At 41.1% G+C, this 22,826-nt stretch overlaps 1 protein-coding gene across 2 annotated transcripts; it reads right to left on the bottom strand.

The window, feature by feature from the left end:
- Positions 1-363: 363 nt before the first annotated feature.
- On the bottom strand, positions 364-21,776 carry xkr4 (XK related 4). 2 transcript variants are annotated; one of them, XM_067474072.1, is made up of 4 exons: positions 20,398-21,776; positions 11,088-11,287; positions 9,820-10,174; positions 364-9,261 (listed from the first exon to the last, which is right to left on the bottom strand). In XM_067474072.1, the coding sequence occupies exons 1-4, from the start codon at positions 21,090-21,092 to the stop codon at positions 8,661-8,663; spliced, it is 1,851 nt and encodes a 616-aa protein (XP_067330173.1). In that variant the 5' UTR covers positions 21,093-21,776; the 3' UTR covers positions 364-8,660. The 2 variants fall into 2 exon arrangements, with proteins under 2 accessions (XP_067330173.1, XP_067330174.1); XM_067474073.1 differs by lacking the exon at positions 364-9,261 and adding an exon at positions 10,540-10,591 and having other exon boundaries at positions 10,054-10,174.
- Between the last annotated feature and the right edge of the window lie 1,050 nt (positions 21,777-22,826).

Genomic DNA, 22,826 nt, shown 5'->3' with positions numbered 1-22,826 from the left:
AATGCATTGACACTCGAAAGCTCAAATGTCACACACACTGTGCTTTGGCATTGACACACTCAGATTTCTGTATCTTTTCACAACAATATGTAGATTTAGATAGTGAAAGTTTCTTTCCAATCTTTAAATATTTTTCTACTCTTCAGTCCTATTTTGCCTCTGTCCCAACTTTTTTTTAATGTGTTGCAGACATCAAACTCTAAATTTGCTTCTCAAGATACAATGCAGTTAGACAAATTGTTCTTTGTGCTATCATCAGGTAAATAAAGACTTAGTTATGTAGTGTTAGTCTTAACTTGGGTTGTAATCCTCACCTTAAACCCAGAATAAATTCAAGAACAAATGAACGAACTTGAAGCCAGAAAAATGACCACAGTGCACTTTATTAAATTAATTTTGGTAGTTTGTGTTGCATTAGATTCAAATAAAAATTTACAAAAATTCCCATATATACAAAAATGCCATTTTGCTCATGTTCATCACTCTTAATTTATTTTTTACAATAAAATGTATTTTTCCCCACTGAACGCATTTATAGCACTTCAGACTTTCATCACACAATGCGACTTACTGAAAAGACCAATATTTTTTTGTCTTAAACATTTGTATCTTTTTTTAAATACACCACATACACCACATTTAACTTTTTTTCTCTGTAGTATATTGTCATAGGTACAGCCATCGTGGTGGCATCAAACCTCTAAAGACACCCTTCACAGTCAGAACTCAAAAAGAGAGGAATGTTCTTTTTTACATGTACACTTTGCATACATTTATTTACAGATAAACTTCTAAGTTGATCAGTTTACTATCTGTGGTTCTCCACGTTCAGTCAATGCTCTAAACACACATCTGTACAGAATGATTATACATGTATAACTGGAGACCTGTCAGTGTTCACCTGCTGGTTACTGTGCTTGTACTAAGGTGGACTGAGCTCATTGGCACAGTTATTGTCCTGAACATCCATTTCTCTGGTTTTACGGCCGTGAGCTAACCCTTACCAACTAGACTTCGCTTTTCTGTTTGACTGTGAGGTCCAGACCTCTTCAGCTGAGCTAAGATCCATTACTGTTGGTGAACAGAAACAGCCTGAGGACCAATATGCTCACAAGAAACATGACTTGTTTACATCTCAGTGAGCTACAGAGGGAACAGAAATACAATATGTTGCTGCTGTGCGCTGGCTATGTGAGCAGAGCGGCCAGTAGAAGACAGATGTATTACACGAATACAATATGGTTCTGACACTGCCTCCCAGGCCATTGGCACTTATGCGACTTATCTGACCGTAACGACACACATGATGGTGGAGTGAAACAACCCACAGGTGTTAATTCAACTTTATTTTCAACTTAACGATTTAACAACCCCACAGGTTAAACACCTGGGACTCCCAACTGCTGAACCCCAAGATGTTTTCAAGAACTTCAGACCACAGAACTTTGGAGTAACCATTGCCGGGAAGTGACTGGAAGTCATCAAACCTAAATAACAGTAACACCTAACAAACCTTTAAAAAATATCACACTTTTGTTACAAAAATTCTTAAACTTCAAAACTTTGACCCCTAAAGCTTGTTGACTATAGACGGGGAAACATTGGAATCCAACTCCTCCGTGTGGGAAAACCCACCAACCAGAAGAAGTGCAGAAATCAGGGCATGATCCCTAATTGGCTTCCCACTGAACATAAATATAATAATGCCATATCCAGCACAAATAGCTGGGGTTTTCCATGCATCCATCTAAATGTGCAAACGTGATATTTGAAATCATTAGGATGCTAAATTAGAATCTTTAACATGGCTGTCTGCATGACAGTGTGTCATAGCCCTGCTATTTGTATTATACTCCTGCTGTTTTGCCATTTAACTAATGGAGCCCCCTACAATAACAGAATGTCAGGAAGTACAAAAAAACAATCAGTTGAGATATTTATGAAAGTGTGAATAACCTTATCGTTTTACTGATGCAGGACCAACAACCCGAGGCAGAGAAAGAGAAAAAAAAGAAGGTATTCGAAGGCAACAGAAAAGGAAATGTATCTTCTCTTAAGTGTCAATCAGTGATGCTTTCGTTACTTGTTTCTTAACATTTGTTGTTCCAACTGATGCCTCATATTACAACAAAAGAGAATCAACAGTCAGTTATATTTTCTATTGTTTCCATAATGTGAGGGATGCTCAGGCTGTCTAACTGTTGGACAATAAGTCAGTCCTAGTGTCCTAGTATAGGCACAGTAACATGGTATGCTATTGAATAGTGTAAAGAAAACATATATAAAGACACACATACAAAGATACATACAAACGCACACACACACAAACATACACACTCGCGCACACACACACACACACACTGGGCTAACCAGAAAACCTGTGCTTTCATTACAGCCTCAAACAATGTCCTGGATGTTGAGGTTGAAATAAAGACAAAAATAGAAATATATCCTCTTTAAGGCAAACAAAACATTGAAAGCAGCTTATAAGAGTTATGACAAGAGTGAGGAGGGGAGTCTGTTGATGTGTGTCCTGTTTATGATACACTTCCTGTAGTGTGCAGGATACCCACCCCCTGTCAGATACTGGAGAACATGAGCACCTGTGAAACATAATTGAAAGGGTTCCCCTATTTAAGATAGCACCTCAGCTTGGTTTTAACAGTGAGATTAAATAGCTCATTGCTTAGATTGAAGACATAGACCAACGTTCTCCTGCTGCAATACCCGGCCTTTTCATGGTCATCAGGAAAATCAGTGCAGAAATTATCTTTCAACTGAAAAACAGTTTGGCACATTTGAAAATGAGCAGTCTATTTCTCATTCAGGGTCATTATCGTTTTGACAGTCAAAGATCAACGGTTTTTGGCTTGTCCCTTCAGGGGTCACCACAGCGGAACGTGTTCCGCACGCTGATTTGGCATGTGCTTTTTTTCTTTTACGCCGGATGCCCCTGCTGCACCCCTCCCATTTTTTTGTCCCGCCTCGGGACCGGCACCAGGGTTGCCCTTGGTGGCTGAGCACGGCCACACCTGGTGGAGTTGAGATTCAAACCCCTTCTCTATCCCAACCCATTGCTCTCCCATTGAGCCACCAGCCCCCCCTTCATTATCATTATGTCAGTAAATATCATTTATAACTAACATATAAGGTTTGGTGTCGGGAAGGTCGAGGTCCTCACAGAAACAGGAAGTTGGCTCTAAAGTGTCGTCCGTTTTACAGTAAAGATGTATTGCTGATGAGGTGGGGGAGGGTGTTCTGACTGTGAAACAAACTGAGGTAGATTAATGTTCTGTATATATGTGTATACGTCATAGATTTATATCAGTAAATAACTACATGAGATGGTGATGAAAGGCGACACTGGATATGGGCAACACTGCAAATAAACCTACATAAACTCTTTTGATGTCTCTTTTAAAGAAACCATAAGGCTGCATTTACACACAGTAGGCTACAGAGAACCAAACTGCCCACTGACTCTCAGACAGACTTTCTCATAGCCCAGCACCATTATGTTGCATTTTAGCAGCTCCTCAAGAGAAAACCCCATCTGATTGTATAAAATACCAGTGCTTTCAGTGTTTGTGTTTATTTAATGATCCTTTTGTCAGTTGTCCGATTTTTTTTTTTTTTTAGGATAAACCCACTGAGTACCTCTGCTGGTGAATTAGGGCAATAACACAGAGGAAAGATGTGCTATTTCAGTCCAGTGTGACACCACTGACCATAAATGGATTTCTAAACATATCTACCAGGCACAGGCCCAGGGGTCCAGAAAGTCAGGGGCTCCCTGTGTGAAACGAGTTTTAATATTTCCTTTTTGAAATACACAACATGACCACAAAGACACCAAAAATAAAAAAATAAAATAATAATAATAATAAAAAGGCCAAAAATAGACACAAAACAAAAGACATGGAAAAGATCAAAAAGATATCAAACGAGCCAAAAATTAGGCACAATTTGAGATAAAAGATAAGAGATGACCACAAACATAAACACAGACACACATGTGCATGTGCTTGGTGGCTTGATGTAACAATTTGAACTGCAGGGAACATTTTTACCAGAAGGTGATGTGTTTAGCAATCAACACGCAGATTTAAAGTTAAAATGTCAAGGTGCACCTTCAGTGATTGGTGATAGCACGAAGCAGATTCAGGCATCCAACCACATGTTCTCCTGAGCTGCTTATCTTGTTTACACACACACACATACACAGTGTGGCAGATTCATTTGCGGTCATTTTGTGTGTCTTTCAGTTTGGGGGGGTTCTGTTTTCTCCTAATCCATCAACGTCTTTGACCCTGGCACAAAGGTAAGAACAGAAATGAATACAACCTAAGGTTGTGGACTTGGTTTGAAGGCTTCCTGAACAGGCAGAAATCAAGTAGGAGCCAGTTTATCCATCTTCCAAAGTGACTAACAGTATTGTGCCATCTTAAAACCTGTGCTTTTTCCACTTGGACACTTGGTGTGATGCCAGTAGCAGCTTGCGTCCTGTATCCTGCAGTAGGGATGAGGAGCAGCTACAGAGCTCTGGTCGGGTCACTTATTCCTAACTCCACCCCTATGATTTTGGTTCCTTTCAAAGTAACATTGCTCAAGGACATTTATCAGACTTCACACAGCTCCCTTTTGAGACACTTCTTACTACATTTTCCACATGTGAAGTAACACTCCCCAATGCCAAGAGGTGGGAAACTCCTCTGTTTAGTAAACCAAAAGCTCAACATAAAGTAAAAAGGCAAAGAAAAGCTACTAAAGAACTGTGGCAGCTGTACAGCTGTAGCAGCCATCAATCAAAAATGTTCTCTACAAATTCCTCAGTCCAGAAAAACACACACATATACACACGCACGCACACACACACAGATGAAAGCACATGCAATTGTGTGGTGGCAACAAGGCAAATAAATAAGTATAATGTCTTGAAGCCACGTGACTTCAGTGTACATGAGCCACATTCTGAACTGAAGGAATAAGACACTTGAACTCATGATAAAAGCAGCAGACAAGATTAAACTAACAAAATCCTCTTACTTCTGTGTTTGCTCTTTTTAGCACGACACATTTTATATTCTTTATGTGAGTGCAGCCTTTTTCAGATGCAGGCTGTATATTGTCATTTTTGGATGTATTTAATCTACAGCTGTTTCCTGGCATCCAATTATTTCCGCACAGCGTGAAATAAAAGAGCAGGATGATCTAAAAAGTCAACAATAATCACATGACTGCGACTTTGACGTCCGCTTGAATAGAAAATCTACCGAATTTAACAAATTCTATAAGACAGCTATAAGCAGCGGCAGGAAGAACAACAGAAAACTATATTCAATGATTCTAAACTAAAGCAGCATGATTTATAGGATGATTTAAAGGAAATGCGTCATTTTAAATAAGCTAAAACCTGCTGGTATTATCCTTTTAAATGAGACTCATAAGCCCATAAATATTCTCCAAGTCATTCAAGATACTTCAAGATACTGTTACTAAAATTTTACTTTCCACCACCAACAGGACACAATCAACTATAAGTAGTTTAAAATTCTATCTGATGAGAAAACCACAAATTGAGTTGGAGCAGGCCAGGACTTTAGCTCCTGGTCCTCACTGTGGTCTGCAGCGAATATAAGGGGCTACACAAGACTTGATTTAATGTTTAGTGCTCTACGTACACGTGTAAACACAATAATAATGTGGCTTATGTCCTGGACATATGCGTGATAAGACCATGAGGTCAGAAGTACTCTGTACGTCTAGGGCAGGTTTTCAGTCTCATGCCATGATTATCTCAGTGACTCATTTTGTGCTTTTCTCTCTTCTTACTGTCCTTAGAAAGTAAAAAAGGCATCACACTTGTGACATAACAAAACTTGAAAGACCATAGAACTTTCTTGTGCGACATTTTTCATTTGAAATGACTCACTCTTACCATCTGGCATTGGACTAGTCACACTAGAGAGAGCTGAAATTTCCTGAACTTGGTGGATTTGACAGACAGCTCGTCTATGGGCTGATGTCATTGCTCCTAGCCTCCTAGCACCATAGAAGTCACCATCTGATTCAGATCACTGGGGATGTTTGAGCGTTTGCTTTTCAGACGTGCACAAGACAATAAAGAGCATCTATTACAGGTCAAATTAGTAGGCCTGAGAATGGCACTGGTGGGCATTCCTTTCTTTCTCTTTTACTACAACTCCTGGTATCAATGACCTCTGGCCCTGAAGAAGACTTTCGTAGAGTTTTGGGTTCAGTTTGCGCCCCACAGGAGTTCTCTGATGACCGGAGGTAAAAATAACAGAACAACCATCCTGCAAAATCATCTAAAGTTCATCCAAATCAGGTAATATCCACACTTCCATGGTGAGGAAGAACAAAAAAAGAAAAAAACAATCTGATAGTGGTTGCATTGTGAGAAGTTGAATCTATTTGCTCTGTTCACGCAAAAATTCTAATCCAAGTCACTTGGGGGCAAAGAGAAAGGTTTTGGCCCACCTCAGCTGAGCTGTAAATGTAGCCTAATTGTGTCATCTCAACACAATTATCAGTGAAAACCTCTACAGTAAGAAGTGCAGAGCTGTCATTTGTATCTACTTAATCGACTTTGTCAGGTTATTAGTCAGAGTGTTAGCTGAGATCCAGCTTTTCTTTGTAACCTGTGTTTTCCCCTCATTTCTTTCCCTTTGTTGCATTGATCAGCAAGGCAAACTCTACTGATTTGATGTCTAGATCTGTTAATAGAGAATAACCGTCCTCACAAAGGACTAAAATGGGTAACAGAGAGACAGGCTTTTGGACCACCAGTTGCACCAGAACCAGAATAGCCTCTGTAGTCTGTGTAGGCCATGTAGGCTGCATCCTTTAAAGACGAAGAGGCACAGCTAGTGTCATCTAGCAACATGCCTTGAGTTTACTTAAAGGGACTATTTCCTGTCTGTTAAAATAAAACCTGGTTTCGCTACAACCTGCAAATATTATTTGCTTGTGATCTTTACAGCACAAGCCATTTCCTCAGGTGACCAAGCCTGAAATGATTTGTGGTGTATCAGTCCTGGATCAAGCTTTCCTCATTAAAGCCAGACTACAAGCGCATGCAAGCATGTGCTTGGTGGCTTGATGTGACAATTTGAACTGCAGGGAACATTTTTACCAGAAGGTGATGTGTTTAGCAAACAACAAGCAGACTTAAAGTTAAAATGTCAAGGTGCACCTTCAGTGATTGGTGATAGCACGAAGCAGATTCAGGCATCCAACCACATGTCCTCCTGAGCTGCTTCTCTTGTTTACACACACACAAACAAACACACACTCACACACACACACACACACACACACACACACACACACACACACACACACACACACACACACACACACACACACACACACACACCTATTGCCAACACATACACACTGTACACAAAAACACATAATTACAATGACTTCAGTACCCTCTACATCATCTCTAAAGTAAAAAAATGCTGCATGTTGAGTCAGAGTACTGTACATCCTGGTGGTAGGTTTTGTTTTGCTGAGATGGCTGAGATGGCTACTTGTCTGTGTTCTCTCTTCTTTCTGCATCCTCCTCTCCAGTTGTCTCCTTCCCCCCTTCACATTCCTCTCCACAAACAAACAAAGATCCACATCACTGCACAGCCAGTTTTATGTAGCTGGACTGCAAATAGTTGAGTTGAGCTGCCAGGAAGATTTTTTTCTTGGCATTAAGTGAGTTCTCTTATGGGAGAAAGACCATGAGGTTGTGTCTGTCCAACTTTCACCCATTCCTTGTTGCTACCCTGCCCTTGCCTCCAGACAGGATTGATGGATTCCAAACAAAACTCAACAACTAAGCACAGATGCTACTTTTACAATTGTTCTCATCTCTGACGTCCTTCCAGCGTAGACCAACATTATGCAAAGGGTATAACATGTCAAGGCCAGAGAGAACATTTTAGACTACCCAGCCATCTCTAAGGTGTTCCACATCCAAGGAACCTTTTTGGCACTAAGAGAACAGATGTAATAAGATATTAAGATAGTGTTGATTCTGATGGAAGTACCCACCCAGTTGTGGCAGCTGTGGGGTTATATACTCAGAACCTCTAAACAGTCGGAGAGCAACACCAAATATGACAGTTCGAAATCTATTACTGAAACTGGACAAGGTGTCATTTACTTTTCTCATCATATTAAAGGAATTTCTGTGTAATCCAGAAGGTATTTAAGTGATAGTGGAATTTCCAAAGCCTTATAACTCAATTGGATGTACATTTACATGTGCCTATTGTATCCTTGTCTAATCTTACCTGAACAGCGCACCAGTCTCTTGTAGGGTTTAAGTGCTGAAACACTTGTTGATTTGTATTTAGTTTGTACCACACAGGATTTCCCTGATGAGTGCAGATAAAAATAACAGCAACAGCCCTACAAAGAACCCCAAAACACATCCAGTAACATCATCTGCATATGTCAAACTGCTGCTCCCATCGTGACCAACATGGCAAAATCCTCCTGGGTGGGAACAGAAAAAGGAAGAGAGGAATGACAGATGAAAACTGAGATTGGTGGTAGTAAGAAATTCTTATTGCCACAGTCCCTGCTGCTGTTTCTGTGATATCTGATGCCACTGCATGAGCTCTGAGAGCAAGACAGAACTATAACGTGGTCTCGTATTCCAGCCTCTCCTGCACCAGAGCATCATCTTTGTACTGCAGTCGTGGAGGAGACAGGGAGCAGTCTATAGCCAGAATTGCCTTGCGTATACTACGGTCAAGGACATGACGCTCCCAGGCTGGGTAGCGGTTCCTACAAAGGTCGATCTTGATGACGGTCTCTTCAAGCCGAGGAGCACGAGAAGATGGTGTGGATGGCACTGTGGGTCGGACCTGAAACACTGGCATGCAGCCATCCCGCTCAGAGTATTTGCCCATGTCACGCTCCAGGGTTGTGGTGGCACCGCGGTTGGAGCGCAGTGAGTTGGTGGCACCTTCAGATGGCAAAGTGGAGAACTGAGAGGTGGGGTCTAGGTCGAGGCCCTGGCCACTTGGTGAACGTCCAAAGCGTGGCCCATTGGGATGAAAAAAGGCATAGTACATGAGCATGAAAACAACGCCAGTGAGGAAACTGCTGAAGATGACGCAGAGTGCTGGCACTGCAAAGGAGTCAGTGGTGTGGGGCAGCCGGTAGAGGTACCACAACGCACTGAGAGCAGCGTTCTCCACAAGGATCACCAGGTAATAGATAAACAGCCGACACCTGCACAGAAAAATCAGACACGATAACAAATTAATCGATTAGATTCAAACCATAACAGTCTATCTCTAGTGTTAGCAAGAGAGTAAACATGATTACTGTACTACGGCGGCCTCCTAGGGACAAAGCATGTAGAAAACAATCACGTAGAGGAGCAAATCCACTGCAAATCAGAAATCCAACAAATGGAATTTCCTAAACCGGAAGTGCTTCGTGTCATTAGAGGCAGTGATGAGGCAGGAAGTCTAAGTCTATAAATGTCATCCTAGAACTGCTATCATCATCACTGCTTTATATAATTTAGATATTTTCTCAGATGAGAAAATAACCTTTGAAATTGTAAAAATGTGGGCGGTTTATCCAAACATTTGCTAATTCGAGCTTTTTTCCAACGTTTTTCAATGATGTGGAAACGGGCTGTCATCCTAATTTAGGAAATTCCATTTGCTTCCAAGCTGGGCTTGAATGAAGGAAACACTCAAAAAGAAAAACTTGTTTTTAAAAGAATTTATTAAAAATGTAAGCCACTGAAACAGATTTTTTCTTCATGTGTTTACTCACCTTGTCCTTCCCTCCTTGACGTTGAACCAGGAAAAGATGTAGATTATGCCCACCACCATGTCAAACACAATCTCCTCCCACTTGCTGATGCAGAAGTCAGTCTCACAGTGGACAATCCAGAAGGTCATGATGCACCAGTGCAGGACGATGAAGATGCCAAAGTAGAGTTGAAACACAGAGGCAAACAGGGCAAAGGTAATGACCCTCGCTGCAATAGTGAAGAAGTGCCAGCAGAACTGGATGATGACTGCCAGGTATCTGACTGGCTTTTTGTCATCCCGAGACTCTCGCAGAGCCTTCTGGTAGGAGGCGAGGGCCCAGGCCAGAGAGACAAGAGAAGCTGCTGCCGTCATGCCTAAAGCAATCAGACACACACAAGATTTGCAAATCTCATCAACCCACATGTCATTCACAATACAACATAAACAACATATCAGATGCTGAAACTGAGAAATTTTATCATTTCAGTTAAAGTATTAGTTCATTTTGAACTTGATCACAGCAACACATTTGAAAAAAGTTGAAACAGTAGGAACAAAAGGCTGGAAAAGTAATAGCTGCAAATAAAAAAACAAACAAATGGAGGAGAATTTTACAACTAATTAAGCTAATTTGCAACAGGTCAGTAACATGACTGGGAATATGTAAAAGAAGAAGAACACATAAGTTTTCTGATTTTGTTTGTGTTGTGCTGTCAAATTGATGAAGTTATTTTTTTACATTTGCTTGTGTTTTGTCGTGAGCCGTCAGGGCCACCGTAGAAAACACTGTTCTGAAAGAAACACAAAACCAAATCTTACATCCGAAGAACAAAAAGATGTTATTTTCATTATTTATACCTTAAATTTAGATTTAGATGTTTGCCCTTTTCAGTTGCACTCACTGAAGGGTAGCGTTAGAGAAAGTGTTGGGTTACATGTGCAGAAGAAAGACATGAATATCTTTATGGATATTCATAAGGCCATAAAAACCAATGTCACTTTTACATCATGCGAATGAGAACACTTTAGAAAAATTAGGACATTTGGCTGGAGCCCACCTTCTGAAACACTTTAATATGGTTCTTTAAAGGTTATCATTTGGTTAATGTAAAACCCTACATACAGCTAATCTTAACCCTAAATCCAAGTCTAAGAATAACCTAGAGTGAGGCTGGGGGTTAGGCATTTAGTAGTGATGCTGTATGTGGTTAAAGGGTTAGGGAACGCAATACGTCAGTGACTGTCTTCACAAAGACAGCTGTACATGGGTGTGTGTGTGTGTGTTACCTTGCACAGCTTGGAGCTTGTGGGTCTGTATGATGATGCAGAGCTGCAGCACCAGCTGTGGGGCACTCTCCAGAAAGGTGGCTAGTAGATGCAGCATGCTCACATCAGCAAACTCATAGACCATCCTCCAGTAGTAACGCCAGCGCTCTGTCTCAGCGCTTTGGCGACTCCGGACGCCCAGGTAGATGGTATGGAAATATCTGGAATAGGGGAGTTAAAACATAATGCTCGGGTGTCAACCGAGCAGGATAAAACATGCTGCTCTTATAGTTAATGCATACTGTGTGTATGCAAGGACAGGCCAGCCAGTGGACACACAGACGTACAAGTTTAATCGATAAGTCCTACATGGGACGCTTTCAGCAAAACCGTCTAATATACAGGGGGGCACTTTTTGATTTTGGTAGTTGTCATTAGAAGCCGAAAGAGCTTCATTCTATCGGCAGGCATTTAAAGCCTTCAGCAGGGTCTCACTTTGAATATACTTTACATCCAGCTCAGTGGGTGCGAAACGCATATAAATCAGTGCACCTCTTTCTTCTCACACTGTACACCGAACAGCATCAGAACACAGACCCTCAAACCGAGGCCTGTACCTTTTAGGCAGCAAGTTTCTGAATGACTGCAGCGAGGGGAGAAGTTAAACCAACATTTTTAAGCTGCTGCTTTAGTTAACCTTATCTCGCCTATTTTAAGGTAACACCTAGGGCTTCCAAATGTCTCCGATCCTGGCTTGCAGGAGGGGCATACCCTGAATTTGTTTGTTGTCCTACTAAACTGGTGTCAGTAGAACACTCGCAGGTAAACATATAGTGGGAAAAGTACATTTCAAGGCCAGGAAAACATCAACTTTACTTATGGACGCACAAAAATAGGCCCTCAGCTACTGCATATAGAGGAAACATTAGTTTCACCATGCAGTTTCATCAGAAAAGGCTGGATTGCAACATGGATAGCACGCACACACACACACACACACACACACACACACACACACACACACACACTGCTTCTGGCAATAAAACTCCAACTGCACCTCTACATACCTGAGGCAAGAGCTCATTTAATGAAGTGAATTCATTTTTACTTTTCGGTTTTCTGTGGCCTACATTTGTTGAGTTTCTCCCACCCTGGCTCCCATCCTCTCTCTTCCATTATCTCAGAAATATCACCAAGACGTGGCAGCCATTTAGCAGCAGGTTAATGGGCCGTGAAATGAAGTTCTGTTGTCAATTGGAATTTGAAAATTAAATCTGGACTGAGGGCATTACAGCTGCAGCTTGTTCACGGTCAGATGGACCTAACACATCTCTCACTGTATGTGTGTGTGAGTGTGTGTTGATGCTGTTCTTTCGAGTCTACAAATACTGATCAGACTTGTTAACCTGCCAATCAGCACCCACTCACACTGTAACTGAAGGTGTCCCACTACTGACTGCTTTATTTATATCCGCTGAGAACAAAAGTCAGGTCATTTAGTCACATATCACCATAACTGTATTACCGTGGTAATTCTACGTTTCATGTACACTGCACAGTCCCTGCCAGTACAGACCTATATATACACACAGTACAGTTAGACACAGCAAATTAAGGAAAAAAATTAGAAATTGATTATTTAGAAGATCTGCACAGTTATTTGATCATGGATGACAAAAAGTTTCTACACAGGGCCATTTGTTTATGTGCTGAGCATGAAACTGGTCTGGTAACCTATGTGCTTAAAAGTATTTGGGTTGTTTTCACTCAGTTAGAGCACTGGGTTGGGTTGGTCTGTTATTTATTTTCTTGTTATTTTTAGGATTCAAATGCTAAAAATAGTTTGTGGTGAACTATACCTTTGTAATATTAACTTGTCTTTAAATGCTTTTTTTTTATTAATGTCAACTTCTTACTTATTGTATTCCCAGACAGATCTTCAACACAACACATCATCAGCATCAATATTGGATCTACAGTGATTGTTCCCACGAAGTCGTTCAGAAATCTTGGGGTCATCATCGACGACCAGTTGAACTTTAAGTTCTCCTCAGTCTCTACGGCATGCAGGTTTTCCCTCTACAACATCAGGAAGATCAGAACCCACCTCACAGAATATACAACCCAACTCACTGTACAGGTGCTGGTCATATCTTGTCTTGATTACTGCAACGCTTCTTTAATGGGGTTACCAGTATCCACAATCAAACCCTTGCAGATGATCCAAACTCTGGCAGCACGCCTCATTTTTAATCAGCCAAAAAGGACTCATGTCCCACCACTCTTTAGATCTCTACACTGGCTTCCTGTAGCTGCCCGCTTCAGGGTCAAAGCTCTGTCTTTGCCTACAGGGTGGTTAACTCAACAGCTCCTGCTTACATCAACTCACTCATTCAGGTCTACAATCCTTCCCGTCCACTGCGGTCTGCCATCGAATCACGTCAGGTGGTCCCAGCACCGCACAGAAGACACCAAGCAAAACTTTTCAGCGCAATCATCCCACGATGGCGGAACGAGGTACCAAACTCTGGACACTCAGCAGACTCTCTCCCAATAATCAAAAAAACAAACTTTTTTTAAATCTATAAAAAAAAAAGTCCTTTCTGCTCTTTCTCGCACTTGCATGATTGAAATGAAAACACTTTTCTCATTGGACTTTGCTTTGATGTTTTCTGCCTTGTACCTCACTTATAAGTCGCAGTTTTACTTTGAGATACTTTTTGGTGATTTTTTATCTTCTCCATTAGTGTGTATTGCAGACATCACATGCAACCAAACTTCTCTTTTATCAACGTTTATTTCTATTTTATTTTCTTCAGTCAGCTTTCATCTTTCCTTAACTAAATATACATTAAAGCGTTGGTATTTTTGTGTTCTTTCAGGAAATGTAACTGTAATAGTTACAGGGTTCTTTCAGTATTTGGCCAGAAGTGGAGAGAGTGCTGTCTGAAACCTCATTGGACTCCATTATAACGGAGGTCCAGAAACGGACTGTTTTAAAATCGTCGCCCTGCCTTCATTTTTGGGAGTATCTTCACATAAAGCATATCGCTGTGTTCGTGAAGCCTTCTGCCCCTCACAGTTTTTTAAATGTGTTAATAGGGCTAATACTTTTTCCCATTTTTTCCATTTTGCGAGGCAAAGTCTGAGCAGTTCATAACCTGTCTTCAGCATATGTGAGTGACTCAGCAGATTGAAAGCTGTCATTGCCATGGTAACAATCACAGCTGAATCAGGTCATATGATCAGCCTCAGACCTATGTCCAAACAAGCTGTTTTTCTCCCACATGATACACAGTTGAGACACACACACACACACACAGAGGAAACACACTTTCAAAATAAATTTGATCTTTTTTTCAAAATTTTTAGCATTTAAATGGTAAAATGAGTTTGTGGTTTTAGTCGACCTGGGTCCAGGTACGATGATTGTTAAAATCTCTTCAACTTTCTACACATTGAGATGTAAATGGTTCTGTATACTTTAACCTAATGAGATTTCAACTTTAACATGAAATGGTCATAGTAGTTTAAAAAATCTGGTTTTGTTCATGGTTTGACTTAAACTTTGCACTCAGCTATTACATTCCTACAGTTTCCAGGATTTTTATGGTACTATTTCTTAGAAATTCAAATTTGTTTAATTCTTTTATAGGAAACATTTCAGCTATTTTTAAATACATCACCTTCAATTCAGCTTTCAGCAAAAGCAAACAATGCTTTTTCTAGTTTCAAGAATAAAACACTGTTACAACTTTTTTGTAAAGTACAACAAACCTGTAAAGTAATGTGATTGAAACTCGCTATGCAAATTTGATTAGAAATGTAGTGGAGTAAAGAGTAGATATTTTCTCTTAGATGCAGTGTAGTAAAAGTCAAAGCAGCCACAATTAAATTTGCTTCACTAAAGTACTGATACGTGAGAAACCTTCTTTCCACCACTGCACACAGTCATCCAGCTTCTTCACAGAGCGTGATCTGCCTTACAGGGTGACATTCTAGCTGCTTGTATGAGACGGATACTCTCCACCCCATTTATTGTTTTACTGTCCCTCTGCCGCTCTGCACGGAAACTGTAAATAATACAACAGGCAGACACACACACACACGATTGCCTTTATGTACCTGTGAGGACTCTCATTGTCAACAACCCCCTAAACTTAAATTAATCATAACTTTAACCTTCTAAGCAGGTCTTCCTGGAGGAAACTAGTTAGTCTGATAAGACAAAGCTTGAGATTGATTGAGTTTCCTGACCTAGAGTCCTGACCTCAACCAAATTGGAATTATATAAACTGTGTTTCAAAGTCTGGTTTGTTTTAAAAAACCATGAAAACATTGTTTCCTCTGTTTGTTTGTGGTGTTTTAATCGAGCAGTTTTGTCTCATCACTGCAATATTTACTGCAAGCACATGGGCCAACAAGGTCAGAGTTGGCTCTGTGTAAATGTGTTTTAAATGGACAGGGGACAATGTATCACAGTTGTTTACATGGACTGACTCTGCTTTCTGAGCACAGAGATGTCCCAGTGACTCCAGAAGAGGTCCTGGATAAGCTGCTGTTAAAAAGGCTATAAAGACTAAATTAATAACTACTACTATAATTAACTCTACTGTGGCCCACTTTGAAAATGTATTTCTGTGCTCCTGTGTTTAAGTTCCCATGACAATTTGTAACGCCTGTCTCATTTAATGTACTCATCCAAACACTGTACTTGTTGTTTACCATGTACAGCATTCAATAGTAAGAAGTACTGCGGGTCAAACAAGCTGCTGTGATGACAACAGTACTCAAAGTTGGCATGCTGTATAACATCAGAGAGTTGTGGGAGCTGTGGTTGCAAGTTGCAAGAGAGAAGCAGAGCTCCTGAAACAAATAAAGCAAAAGAATTTCATCACTGAAAGTGAGAAAGAGGCTTGGGCTGCAAAAACTGAGGTTCGTGATGTGTCCTCTCAGATACAGATCGTGGCAAAGGTAAAAAGAAATGGTTTGACTGGTTTATTTAAAGATCATGAACAACTCTTTTTAAAGCCAATATCGTTTTCAACTATTTTTCTCTCCAATTTTCCCTCTGTTCTTTCTTTGTTCTTAGAAAATTGAATCCTGATGTACCGTATGTAATGCTTTTATGACTGGTTTGTCACATCGGTTTTACTGGTTTTATAAAGACCTAATATTGTGCATTTTGTTATTTTAGGTTTTAAACCAGTGAAAATAATCCACTATCTTTAAGTTAGGGAAGCAAGTAGGCTGGAGCTGAACCCAACCATCATTAGGGGAGAGCTGGGGTCCCCCCTGACACATCTCTCACAGTGTCATACTATATTAATAGTTTTCTCAATTGCTTGTTTGAGATTTAGAAATAAAACTGTGTCTTCAACTTCAAGGACTGTTGTTCAGACTGAAAGTGGCTAGTACTGTTTAGTGCGACTAAAATGCAAAGTCAGCACTCTGAGACCTGCTGGTTTGAATGTGTTATTTCTTACATTCTGCAGACATTCACTACACCACGGTGAAAAAAAAGAGCCTACATTTTCTTCACCAGAACTAAGTGAATAAATGTTCAGACACACTCAGCTACTCACTTAGTGGCTCACACTGTTTTTCTTACTGAGGCCACTCCTTCGTTAAGCCTGAAAATAATTTAATGATGCACTTATGCTACTTAAATTATATAACTACTGTTACTTTTGTGCTGGAAGTCTTCAATCCTGCCGGTTTTCCCTGCTGCAATGATTATTTATGAAATAGCACTACAAAATAAAGGCAATACAACATGCTGCATATACTACAGCTATTAAAACAACTACACTCTGTCACACTGCACTGTTAAGCTGTGACAGACCGTTGTGTTAAGCTATGAAACTAGAGAGAACAACATGTGAGATGCCCACATGCAAACACATCACTAACTATTGTCGATTAGCAACTCTTGGCAATATGATAACCTGTTATCATGGGGAGAAATTACCACGGTATATTGTCAAAAATTTTACATCCAGCTCACAAAGGATATACAGTAAACTGGAGACAACATGGAGTTTCCCAGTGAGCAGCCAAAGAGTTTAAAACTAAAGAGTCAGTTTATCACAATGACAAGACAAATGCACAAAGGGTATTTGTTGTATTTCTTTATGATGTCAAATTTGGTCTCATCTGTGAGAAGTCTGAGAGACCTCACTCTGAGAGTGAAAACATGAGGAAGAGATAGAGCAATAAAAACATTTGCTTTAGGCCCATTAAAATCCCACAACAATGGACCTTTTTCTTATCATTCAGATGAACGATGTCTCTCCTTCACTGTAGTGCAACTGATTATAAATGATTATAACTGAAATGAGCCACAGTTATTTACAATCTGTCAATTCATTTTTTAACTAATCTGTCTGACAGATGTCCGATAACAGTAAGAAATGCCCATTACATCTTCAAATATGTCGCCATAAAGCCAAAATAGAGTCAGTTAATGAAGCAAACAAACCCAAGCCTGTAGAAACTGCAGCCAGGTTGAGTTGATTTAAAGGATTAGTTGTTTAACAAACTTTGGTGAACAGTTTTGTAACTGACCGATTGTTTCAGAGAAATGCCAAACTATTCACTTGTTTTATTAAGTAACCAGAATGTAGGGTCACTATTTAATTTGTACCAAACATTAACAGACAGTCTTACTCTGGAGGAACAATATGGGGTTACTGAGACAAATATTACACATAACCCGTTTATTCAAACAATGTTCTTCACCTTGGAAAAGCGACTTCCCTTTCACATTTTTGTTTTCCATCATAACAAGGGGGTCTAAGCTATGAAATTCTTAAAACAAACTAATACTTCTGTAGTAAACTGTCTCTGACATTTACAGATTCTGACCATTCCAAATGTCAGTCTGTAATCTCCACCTGCACATTCCACCTCAGGCTCACACATGGAGATAAAATACTGTTCACTGAAAAGTGGAACCAAATTAGTACTTGTATCTGACATTTAACCTTTGACCTTCCCATCTAGTTTCTATTAAATGGTCAAAGGTTAAATTTCACTGCCCATTGATTGCCTGAGGAACAGCGATAAGATTGGCTTATCTGTATTGTTCTTTTGAAGAAAATGTGCAGTTTTGTTTTTGAGAGAAAGAATTTAGGTATTAAGGTGAGTAAATGTTCAAATGTGAACTAAATTATATTCAGATTAAATTGCGTGTAAAGAATAGTTACGTGGTTCTAACTTGAACGCTACTGTCCCACATATCCCCACTTGAATGAACGGCAAAGACCGGCAGAGAACAGTTTTGCTACAGTACATATACTGTATTTTCTCACTGTGCTATAAATGTCACAAGGTAAAGAGTGAAGGTTCTTTATAATACTATGCATACTGTATGCATACATGCAGTCCAGCACAGGTCAAGCAGTCAGTAATATCATAGCTGCAACCGGAACTCCAGCTACAATTGAGGACCCTGAGGTTATGTGCTTAGATTATAGAGGATGTGAGAGTTTCAGTCATCCACTGCTGTGTGCTGCTCTCAGCGTTGCTGAAAATCAGGTGTGGAATTATTTTACCATGCTGGATAATAGTCAGTAACTGCATTGGCTTGTTGTATACTGGAGCCCCCTTTCTGCTCTAGAAAACCATCATTTCTACTCACAGTCTAGTTATAGTACTTCAGTTGGTATAAAATCTCTATTTCCACTCAACAGTAAAAAATGTAGTGTAAATTAACATCTCTCCCTTTAGCTTTCAGTCACATTCTTTGATAAAAGTTAACTTATTACAGTTTTTCCCAAAAGCTAAGATCCACTTGAAACTGGGATCCATTGGATCGTCATCATCACCTTCTTAGCACAGCAGAAATCTCCTCGTTCTGATAATTCTGTCAAGCTAAAGGAAAACACTTGTTCCAAGCTGATAAAAAATTGCTTGTAAAATGATGAATCCCTAATGTAAATGTGCCCAAACCCCTACACAAACTCATTCTCCAATCACTGAGCAGTCCTTATCCATCTATAAAAGAAAAAAGGAAAAGGAGTGAAATGTGATGCGGTACAGAGAACCCAAAGAAATCGGATTTTAGCTGAAATTTCATTTTTTTAGAGTACAGTAGAAATGATGTACTGAGTGTCTGGTTTGGTCGAGTCTGGTGCTGACTGTACGTCCTGCATGCCAACAACGGTTAGATGCAGAAAGACCTGCACACAGGAAAGAAGAGAACCTTCTTAGGAAGTCTGTTTTTTACAGTATTTTACAGCACAAGCGACTGATTTAAAAAGTGTACATGTTTGACCCGTTGTTTGAAGGAAAAAAAATGCTTCTGTTGCATAGTTTTCATGTTTTGTTAGTGTGAGAACATTTTGCAAACAAAATGTGTCATTCTGGGAAGTGAGCTTCGGTTTCATCATGTGCGTTTGAAACTTTTCAAAACAATGCTGGGAAAAACAATCAGATGGTAAATCCAGAAGGCTACTGGTTAGTTAGTCTGACCAAACTAGGCAAATATGTCTTTTCTCACTAAATATGTTTCGATTGGATGCTGTCGGTTGGACAAAACAAGAGCCTTAAATTGTGACTTTCAATATTTTTTCACGTTAATTAGGAAATTACCTGTTAATAATAAATACATTTTTTGTTGCACCTATTTCTACTCCATTAGCTTTAAGATACTTTGATAAAGCAGATAAAGATGTAATGTGCTACTTCCACATTTAAGCTAGTATTAGATTTGATACAATAATGTACACAACCATCAGTTAGGACTGGGACATTTTGAGTACGGGTTGCCTATAAATCCTTCACTCGTACAGGAGTAAGGAAACGTAATATTGCTTCCATCACTGGTGGGCGAACAGCATGTGGGCTACGCTCCAGGTGAGGTAGTTTGGCTGCAGGTTTTGTTATTTGTTCTTCAATCACTAGTCTGCATCTAGAACTCCATCTAGAAGCTGCATGGCTTTAAAAAGAGAACTATCCACAGTAAGTGCAGCCTACACTGTTCAACCACAGGTGTGACTGACAGGCCGGGATACTTCTATGTGTTGTTCCCGTTCAGCTGGTGTCATCATTCATGGCCCTGAGGTAAGGGCTGTTTTTAGAAGAGAAGTGACCTACAAGCCACTATGGAGGGGAACATGCTAAAGATGGCAGGTGGTGGCCATGCTGTAGGAGCTGGCATCAGAATCTGCCCAGAAGCTGTCATGGTGCCAAAAGTACCCAGTAGTGTCAGAGCAGCCCTCTGCTCATTCATTCCCAGATTCCACACACACAAACACACACATCAACGAACGCACGCACACACCATCGTTGTGATCTATCAAGGCCTCCATCACAGCCCCCATCCTACCTCCATATCTGGCCCAGCTGGAGGATGTGGATGACGGACTGGCCGAACCAGACGCAGAAGGAGTAGTAGGCCGAGCGTTTCCTGCTCCTCCTGCCCAGCGCGGTGCTGGCGGTGCTGTTGGTAGTAGTGTTCTTGCTGGCGGTCGACGCCTGTCTCTGCGGCGTGGCCGGGTGGTGTTGAGCGGTTACGTCGCCGTGCGAGGTCGAACCGCTCAGAAGCTTGTTCCCGTCCATGTGGGAGCAATCGGCAGTGGATTCCGCGCCCTCCTCGGTGCTGAAGTCGTGGACGAACCATCTGAAACTAAAGAGCTGGACCGAAAAGGAGCCGAGCACCACGAAGAAGAGCGTCAGGCCGAACCACCAGTAGTCGCGGCGGAGGTAGTAGTCGACCGAAAGCCACACATCGGTGCCCACATCGGCCAGATACACAGCCACTGCGGCTACGATCCACAGGCAGTCCCACACCGTGTATTTCTGCTGCTCCCTGCTCAGGGGAAGGCACGTCGAGTTGGAGCCTCCCCCACCGCAGCACCGCGACTCCCCGTTGGCGAAGTCCCCGTCCCCGGTGCCCGCAGAGTCGGGTTGGCCGCCCGGGTGGAGCCCCTGCACCGAGCCGGAGTGCTCAGAGTTCTGCAGGGGGGTGAAGGCCACGTCACTCTTCTTCATCTTCAGGACCCCGTCCGATTTCGCCGCCATTATTAGAAGGTTGTAATATTACTCTATTATTTCTCTCTATCCCTCCCCTCCTTCTTTACCCCTGCCTTTCTCCGCCGACACCCTGCGTGTCTCTCCTACTCCTCCTCCTTTCTGGGCAGGACTAGTTCCTCTACGCTGCCGCCTGGACATAATACAGAATAAAGACAAAAAGGAAGAGTGGACGTGGAGCCGTGCTTGCTGCCATGTACTGGCTCATATCGCGTCTGCATTGGACCTCGACTGATGCTCCTCTCACATCCAGCCCACAGGAGGGCTTTTCCGCGTTGTTTCCTCCAGCCTACTCGAACCGGCCCTGCTTCTGCGGTTCGTCACTCTTTGCACTCCAAGAGTCCTGATGCTGAGGCTGCTGTTTGGGAAGGAGATGGAAAAGGGTGCGAAGGAAAAGGAGGAAGGCTGCAGCCATCTGCTTCTTCCATGGCACCGACTAAAACCTATGACATCATCCTCCCTCTCTCTCCGGCTGCCTCTCTCCCTCTCTGTGTGACTGCCTCTCTCCCAGTCTGTGCAGACTGTGTGAGCACAAAGTAAAGACTACTCTTGTTCAAATCCCAGATTGAGGGCAAAGAATCTTGTCAGTCTACATGTGAGCATGGACCCTGAAACAGGGAGCACAGTTGTGCAGCAGTCATACACAGTCCAGACTGGATTTCAGGATTTCAGCACCATGGACAGATCTCAACAGCTTCAGCAGCAGTTTGAGCTGTTCTCAAACACAAAGAGCATTTACCACATCGTTTTTACTGTGTACTATAACTTGTAGTTTGTCCTACAGAAAGCTGCATCTCGCCAAAAAACCTTCCCCAGGAGCTGGAAGAACCCAAGAACACACATCTAAAATAACATTGTAAAGCACTGCAGAGCCCTAAAGTGTTTACACAACAGCTCAAAGTGGAACAGAAGCTCCACTGTCCGGACGGTTATTCCTTCTATTAACCTTTTACTAGAAAACTACAAACACATTTTCTCAAAAAGCTGGGACGTTGTCTATAATAAAAAGTGCGATCATTTCACAATCTTTTAAAATTATCGGAATTAAATTGTCTGGATAAAACACATGTAGTTTTACAACCTGTTCCACAACCTGTACTATTCATCATTATAATGGAGCCTTCACAGATTCAATAATGCTCACCCACACCATCACAGATGTTGGCCTTTAAACTGGACACTGCAAGTCAGTCAGTCCCTGTCCTCTTTAGCATAAAGGATGTAGCATCCGTGACTGTGAATAGGAAATTCACAGTTTAACTCTTCTGATCACAGCAAGGTTTTCCACTTCACTTTGTCCATTTCAAATGAGCTTAGGCTCAGAGAAGTCAGCAGTGTTTCTGGATCTTGTTTATATGTGGTTATTTCTTTGCGTGGTACAGTTTTAACTGACATTGTGGATACAGAGACAAGCTGTGTTCCCTGAAAATACATTTCAGAGGTGTTCCATGCAACAAATTCACTCCAGAGTGTTGTACATTTGTAATGCAGTGCTACCGTAGTCTTTTAAAGAGTTAGAAACCTCATTCACCTTCTCTGTGAAGTTGTTTATATCCCCAATCGTGGTGCTGACCTGTTAACATTTAACATGTGAGATGTTCTACCAGATGTATTTTTAATCATTAAACCCTTTTCCAGTTTGTTCTTGCTTCTGTCCTAAATCTTTCTAAACAAGTTGCTGGTATAAAATAGAAAATGAGCATTTTCTACAAAGAGAATGTCATG

Source organism: Channa argus, chromosome 14 (assembly GCF_033026475.1).
Source record: "Channa argus isolate prfri chromosome 14, Channa argus male v1.0, whole genome shotgun sequence".
Taxonomy (NCBI): Eukaryota; Metazoa; Chordata; class Actinopteri; order Anabantiformes; family Channidae; genus Channa; species Channa argus.
The sequence above is the reverse complement of the archived record's forward strand: the minus strand, read 5'-3'. Positions and strand labels throughout refer to the sequence as shown.

What these genes read in the sequence shown, in the direction of transcription:
- xkr4 (XM_067474072.1), bottom strand. Translation starts at nt 21,092, where the DNA reads ATGGCGGCGAAATCGGACGGGGTCCTGAAGATGAAGAAGAGTGACGTG. An exon ending in CAGCTGGGCCAGATATGGAG is followed by an intron (nt 11,288 to 20,397) that starts GTAGGATGGGGG and finishes CCCCTATTCCAG; the next exon opens with ATATTTCCATACCATCTACC. An exon ending in CAAGCTCCAAGCTGTGCAAG is followed by an intron (nt 10,175 to 11,087) that starts GTAACACACACA and finishes TGATTGCTTTAG; the next exon opens with GCATGACGGCAGCAGCTTCT.